This window comes from Nicotiana tomentosiformis, chromosome 8, assembly GCF_000390325.3.
Source record: "Nicotiana tomentosiformis chromosome 8, ASM39032v3, whole genome shotgun sequence".
Classification (NCBI taxonomy): Eukaryota; Viridiplantae; Streptophyta; class Magnoliopsida; order Solanales; family Solanaceae; genus Nicotiana; species Nicotiana tomentosiformis.
The window spans coordinates 31,918,873-31,925,998 of record NC_090819.1 but is presented as its reverse complement, the minus strand read 5'-3'; the positions used below and the strand labels follow the sequence as shown (position 1 = coordinate 31,925,998).

The following is a 7,126-nucleotide window of genomic DNA, read 5'->3' as shown; positions in this document are numbered from 1 at the left end:
GAGTATGTTTTTCCGTTCATTGAAAGGCTAGACAGAATTGCTTTCCATGCAATGGAAATCATGCAGACTACCGAAATGGAAAAGACTGAAAAGAACTTGGGAATGCCGTCACCGTATAGATCTGATATGGCTATGAGGGAGATGATGAAATATGGATACAAGCCAGTAACAGGGCTGGGATCCAAGTCGGACGGAATCACAGAGCCAATCGAACATAATGGGCAGAAAAGAAGGGAAAGCTCGTACTGTTAGCTCCGGGAAAAAGGTTTTTGTGCTAGAGCATGTTGCAAGTCTGGACAGAGTTCAGTACCTAAAGATGATATCATCGATAGGATGGGAAAGTTGTTCGTGTATATGATTGAAGAACGTTGTAAAGGGACTCACATCAAGACATTGACTATTAGGGATGCCGAACCAGGGGAAGAGCTGCGGAATTAGACTACCAGTCCATCTTTGGTTCGCCGGGAGTCTTGGTATTATGTAACTCTACAAGTTTTCTTTTGAAAAGCGCACGGTCAATTGAGGCATGCACCGTGTTTGTACCTTTTGTCATTTGCCTCTTTTGAACTCTTAAAATGTTCCTCTTTTAATGAAATAAAAAGAATCATTTTCTCAAATATTGTAACTTTATTTACTGCTTTATTTATACTTAGCTTTTCTTTTCAGTAATCAAAATACTAAAAAACAACGTCCAGCGATTATGACATGTAACAAAACCGTTAAGCGTAATGACCCAGATTATGAAGAGTATGATGAGAGCATGATGTCTAACAATCTCCCACAGAAGATCAAGCAGCTGGAGAGTCGGAAAAGGCCCAATCTCGAAGAAACGGAAATGGTCAATCTTGGAAGTGAAGATGATGTAAAAAAACCAGAATCAGCATTCACCTAGAAGCCAAGAAGAAGGAAAAGCTGATTGAGCTCCTCCGACAGTACTTCGATGTGTTCGCATGGTCCTATGATGACATGCCATGATTAAGTACTGATACTGCCTCGCGCCAATCCTACTAGACCGCCGGTCAAGCAGAAACCCAAAATATTCAAACATGATTTAAGTCTAACAATAAAGGAAGAAGTGACCATACAGATAGAAGAGAATGTGGTGAGGCTCACCAATTATCCAAGCTGGTTTTCAAACATCATCCTAGTACCCCAAGAAAGTCGGAAAGATCAGAATATGTGTGGACTACCAAGATCTCAAAAAAGCTAGTCGAAAGGACAATTTTCCTCTGCCAAATATCCACATCCTCATCGACAACTGCGCGAAGCATGAATTGCAGTCGTTTATGGATTGTTTTGTTGGGTATCACCAAATCTTAATGCACGAGAAAGATGCAGAGAAGGTGACCTTCACCACACCTTGGGGAGTTTATTGCTATAGAGTCATGCCATTCGGTCTCAAGAATGCCGGTGCCACCTACATGAGGTCGATGACGACCCTCTTTCATGACATGATTCATAAAGAGATTGAAGTGTATGTGGATGACATCATCATAAAGTCCTAAATGGATTCGGAGCACTTGGATGATTTAAGGAAATAATTTTTTAACACCTGCGAAGGTACAGTTTGAAGTTGAACCCACCAAAGTGCACGTTCGGAGTCCCCGCTAGAACGTTTTTGGGGTTCATTGTAAGTAGGAAGAGGATAGAGCTGGACCCATCAAAAATCAAGGCCATTCAGGAATTACCTCCCCCAAAGAGCAAGAAAGATGTCATGAGTTTCCTGGGTAGATTGAATTACATCAGTCGCTTCATAGCCCAGTCCACGGTAATCTGTGAACCCATTTTCAAGTTGCTGAAGAAAGATGCTGCCACAAAATGGACAAAGGAGTATCAGAAAGCCTTCGACAAAATCAAAGAATATTTGTCAAATCCATCAGTGTTGGTTCCCCTCCGAAACCGAGAAGCCATTGCTACTCTACTTGTCAGTCTTGGATAACGCCTTTGGTGGTGTGTTGGGATAGCATGGCGAAACTAGGATAAAGGAGCAGGCCATCTACTACTTGAGCAAGAAGTTCATGCCATGTGAGCCCAAGTATACTCTGATATAACGCACTTGTTGTGCTGTGACTTGGATTGCTCCGAAATTAGGGCATTACATGTCAGCATACACTACACATTTGATATCTCAGCTCAACATGCTCAAGTATATCTCAAAAGGCTATCAAAGGACAAGCTTTAGCCGACCACCTCACAGAGAATTTGGTGGGTGGGGACTATGAGCAACTTACTACATATTTTACCGATGAAGAAGTATTATTTGCTGGAGAAGATATTGCAGAATCGTACCCTGGATGGAGAATATTTTTCGATGGAGCAACAAACTTCAAAGGAGTCGGAATTGGGGCAGTCCTGATTTCGGAATCTGGACAGCACTATCTAGCATCGGCAAAGATAAGATTCCCTTGTACCAATAATATTGTTGAATAGGAAGCGTGCATCCTTGGAATCGGAATGGCAGTCGACATGAACGTCAAAGAAATTCTAGTCATAGGAGATTCCGATCTGTTGATATACCAGGTCAAAGGGGAATGGTCCACCAAGAATGTCAAGATACTTTCGTACCTACACTGCATGAAGGAGCTATGCAAGAAGTTCACAAAGATTGAGTTCAAGCACGTCCCCAGGATTGAGAACGAGTTCGTTGACGCCCTTGCAACCCTATCATCTATGATTAAGCGTCCAGACAAGAACTACATCGACCCTATCGAGGTAGAGATTAGGGATCAACATGTCTATTGTTTCCTTGCAGATGAAGAACCAGATGGTAAACCATGGTATCACGACATCAAGAAACTCCTTGTGACCAGAGAGTACCAGGAGGATGCTACTAATGGTCAAAAGCAAGCCCTTAGAAGGCTGGAAAACCACATTTTCCTCAATAGGGAAGTCCTGTACAGGAGGACCCCAGACTTAGGTTTGTTGAGATGTGTAGACGTTGCTAAGGCAAGCAGACTATTGGAGGAGATACATGCAAGAGTGTGCGGACCCCATATAAACGGGTTCACATTAGTTAAGAAGATCTTGAGAGCTGGATACTTTTGGATGACTCTGGAAAGTGATAGTATCCGCTACATACAGAAGTGTCACTAGTGCTAGATTCATGGGGATTTCATCTAGGTTCTGCCGAATGAGTTAAATGTAATGGGTTCAACCTAGCCATTCGCCGCTTGGGGCATGGACATGATTGGACCTATAGAGCTTGCCGCATCAAACAGACATTGTTTCGTCTTAGTAGCTATCCACTATTTCATCAAATGGGTTGAGGCATCTACTTACAAGGCTGTCACATAAAAGGTAGCGGAAGATTTCATCTGAAACAACATCGTCTGCAGATTTGGGATACCAGAATCTATCATCACTGACAATGCCGCTAACCTCAATAGCGACCTCATGAGAGAAATCTGCGATAAGTTAAGAATTGTCCACTGCAATTCCATAGCCTACAGACCACAAATGAATGGGGCAGTCGAGGCAACCAACAAGAATATCAAGAGAATTCTACGAAAGATACTGGACAATCACAGACAATGGCATGTGAAATTACCTTTCGCCTTACTATGTTTTCGAACCACCTTGAGAACATCCACTAGGGCAATGTCGTACATGTTGCTATACGGCACTGAAGCGGTGATACCCGTAGAGGTCGAAATATCGTCTTCAAGGGTCATTCAGGAGGCAAAATAGGATGACGCATAGTGGATACGGGTCAGACAGGAACAACTCGTGCTTATTGACGAGAAATGAATGGATGCAATATGACATGGTCATCTATATCAGAACAAGATGGCCAGCGCATTTAACAAGAGAGTGAAGCCTCGCCAGTTTGCACCTGGGCAATTGGTCTTGAAGAAAATCTTTCCCCATCAAGGAGAATCTAAAGGAAAGTTCGCACCAAACTTGCAAGGTCCTTACGTGGTTCACCGAGCAATGTCGGGTGGAGCTCTAATCATGGCAGAAATGGATGGAAGAGTCAACACGAAGCCTATCAACTCAGATGCAATTAAGAGATACTATGTCTGAGGATAAATAGAGTTAGGTTTTTGATGTAACAGAAGTACATTCAACATAACTTCCCACAGAGTGATACGTAGGCAACCTACGTAGGGTTCTGTTTCTCCCCCCCCCCCCCCTTCTCTTCTAATAGAAAAACCAAATATCACTTTTTGTATGTTGCTCAGGAACTATGCCGACTTGATTTCCTCATAAAGAAATATGTAGGCAATCCTCATCGGATTCAGTCGTCTCTTATAATCGAACTACGTTCTGGCCTGATTCTATTTAGATATGTAGGTTATTTGAGTCAGACTCGGCCATCACTACTAGAAATTACACCTATGGAAACCCTTCTAAAACCGTCGCAATAGAGACACTAACCGTCCCTATAGGGCTAATGGGACGGATTGGGACGCGTTCTGGGATTTAGCGTTATAATAGGTCAATTGGAACAGTTATTTGTAACGGTTTCAAAACCGTCTCCATATAGGGATATTGTAACGGTTATGGAACTGCTGTCACTGCTCCATCTATGGAAACGATTTTATGTTTTGTTGGCATGGTTATAAATCATTGCGGTATAATTATACCAACGATCTTTTAAGCCTATTGTAATGGTTTTCATGATATATTGCAACGATTTTTGTGATATATTGGAACAATTATCAGTATCCTATTGCAACGGATATTGCAACATATTGCAATGGTTATTAGGGGCTTCTGTTATTATTTGCTAGGTCTATTGAAACAGTTATATTCTCTATTGCAACAATTCACAATTGTAATTCTGATATTTATGGAAGCAAAATGAGGAATATTTTCCGATGGAATGAAATTTTATACACATTAACTTATATAAACCACGAAATAAAATTAAAATATCTAACTAGCATTATCCATATACAAAAACAAAATATGAATACATTGTTTGATCAATAATTCATCAAAATAGATGAGTTTGCATCCAAGAAGCTCTAAACTAAAATATCCTTGAACACGATAATAGAAAGTCTAACAACGATCAACAACACTCAAGAAAGTTATTCGTCACTGTATTCATCCACAATCGTTGCACCTACAAAGGACAATCAGAAATAATTAAACAAATTATTTTAGATAGTTGAATCACAAAGTAATTGAATAACCAATTTGATAACTCGAAAATGTTTTAACTCTCCAAATTCTTATAATTTTCGGCAACAATCAAATGAAACTCTTTGTCATCACATAAAACTTTGTAACGTAGAAGATGCCAGCAATCAAGTAAGACCTTAAATTAAAAATAATGAACAATCAGCAAACTCTTCTACATCACATGGCATTCAATCAACTAATATGGAACTTACTCTTTGAAGGCAGGGTATGCTAAAATGTGATCCAACAATATGATGATTGATCTATGGCCTTGGAAACTAGCTAGTATGGAAGACAAAACCGCCACCCAAAGTTTGTTGCTTCAGCTGGTTAGCCTTAAAGGATGACTGCCTCCCTCAGAAGAGACTTTTAACTGGCCAAAGGTTTGGTTAAATTGTTTCACTGGGATAACCTTAAATTTCCTATATGCAGATTATATGATTTTGTTCGTTTTGGTGTTGCAATTGCCACTGGTGGTGTCTATGCCTTATAAAAAATTATAGTTGAAATCATTGAAGGGAAACAATTCTAAGGAAGACATGAACTCTGAATCAACCTTAACAGAGTCAATTCTTGGATGGCATTGTAAAATTCCAATTCCCACAAGAAACAGTTCTGTCAAGAATAAGTTGGTTGACTTCCAAAATCTAATTAAACAAAGATCCCTCTCATGTGCGACCCTACTCATGTGTGACAATACACAAGCCAAAAGCAGTAAACCAAATACTTCAATACAACCAAAACAAGCCAAGATTGCAAATTGCATCATCATTCCAGCATTTAGACAATAACAACAACGGCTCAATTAGTATGCTGCTTAAGAATAGATTACAAATAGTAAAAGAAGTGATAAAATTAGAAATAGTATTCCAGAAAAGGTTCTACTGGAAAATAATCTAAAGAATGTTTTGACAAGAAGCTATATTTTAGCTTATGAAACTGAGTATTTGCAATGCATTCAAGAATCATTAATCTTATGTTCTGTTGGGATTACAAATATTAGAACTCCACCCCCCTCCCCTTCCCCCTTCCAACTCCCAAGCAACAAATCTCAAAATGTATAAAAAAGAATCAAGAAACACTTTGCAAAATAAATATCAATATGTATGCTACCTGCCTTTTAATCTATCCAAAAGACATCAAAGCATAAAACATTGTATCACTTTTTATACACTAAAGAGACTTAGCAAGTATAAAATATTGTTGCGCATATATCATGGAGTATACGCAATAATGACGATAAAGAAAAGTAGAAGCAGTGAAGCAGTAACAGAAAGAGAAAAAACAACAATGGCTAAGAAGAACCAGAGGAAACATCTCCAGGAAGAAGAAGAAGAAGAAGACGACATACCTGGAGTTTTTGAGAGTTCCAATATCTGAGGAGTTCCTTAAACTGAGAAGCTGGTACATCTTCAGGGATATGTTGCATTCGAGTTTTATCATTTGCATAGGCGTCAAAGTATTCGTTTTTCAATATACTCTTGTGCTTTCTCCAGGCAGCTTGGACTGATTCTAAAGTCCATTTTTTTTCCAGCTTCAGTAATATCATATTTACCCTACAATTTGTGTCAAATCTGTTAATGCAGAAAATATGAAAGATTGTCAACCAAAAATTAAAAATTAATAACTTTAGACCTTGATATATTCCCATATATCCTCTTTTGTATCCATCTTTCTCCAATCCAAAATATCAAGAGGACACAGAGTCGCATTCCTTTCCAATGTGCCAAGGAAGATTCCAAACTCTAGCACATCTGCTTCACTAGGACCAACAGATCACTTTGCGCTCCCCCGTCCATGTACACTTTTCATCTTTGTTTTACCTCTTTTCCTTGTTTGAATAGAAGGGCCTTTCCTTTGGATTTTGAAAGTCTTTCTTGACTCATATTTATCGGAATCTGATGAAGAATACAAATAAAAATAGCTCTAACGGGTATTATAATAAAGACAATAAGGTTCAGATGACTATTACCTCCACAATAGACTTCTTCTTATG

The 7,126-nt window shown here is 39.3% G+C and overlaps 2 protein-coding genes across 2 annotated transcripts; one reads left to right on the top strand and one right to left on the bottom strand.

Moving 5' to 3' along the window:
* The first annotated feature begins 2,454 nt into the window (after positions 1 to 2,454).
* LOC104108361 (uncharacterized) lies at positions 2,455 to 3,093 on the top strand. The gene has a single exon (XM_009617378.1). The coding sequence runs from the start codon at positions 2,455 to 2,457 to the stop codon at positions 3,091 to 3,093; it is 639 nt and encodes a 212-aa protein (XP_009615673.1).
* A 1,675-nt stretch (positions 3,094 to 4,768) lies between these two features.
* On the bottom strand, positions 4,769 to 7,126 carry LOC104108360 (uncharacterized). The gene is made up of 3 exons (XM_070182231.1): positions 6,766 to 7,126; positions 6,482 to 6,686; positions 4,769 to 5,071 (listed from the first exon to the last, which is right to left on the bottom strand). The coding sequence occupies exons 1-3, from the start codon at positions 6,840 to 6,842 to the stop codon at positions 5,018 to 5,020; spliced, it is 336 nt and encodes a 111-aa protein (XP_070038332.1). The 5' UTR covers positions 6,843 to 7,126; the 3' UTR covers positions 4,769 to 5,017.

What these genes read in the sequence shown, in the direction of transcription:
- LOC104108361 (XM_009617378.1), top strand. Translation starts at nt 2,455, where the DNA reads ATGGCAGTCGACATGAACGTCAAAGAAATTCTAGTCATAGGAGATTCC.
- LOC104108360 (XM_070182231.1), bottom strand. Translation starts at nt 6,842, where the DNA reads ATGCGACTCTGTGTCCTCTTGATATTTTGGATTGGAGAAAGATGGATA. An exon ending in ATATATGGGAATATATCAAG is followed by an intron (nt 6,687 to 6,765) that starts GTCTAAAGTTAT and finishes CACAAATTGTAG; the next exon opens with GGTAAATATGATATTACTGA. An exon ending in GGAACTCTCAAAAACTCCAG is followed by an intron (nt 5,072 to 6,481) that starts GTATGTCGTCTT and finishes TGTCCTTTGTAG; the next exon opens with GTGCAACGATTGTGGATGAA.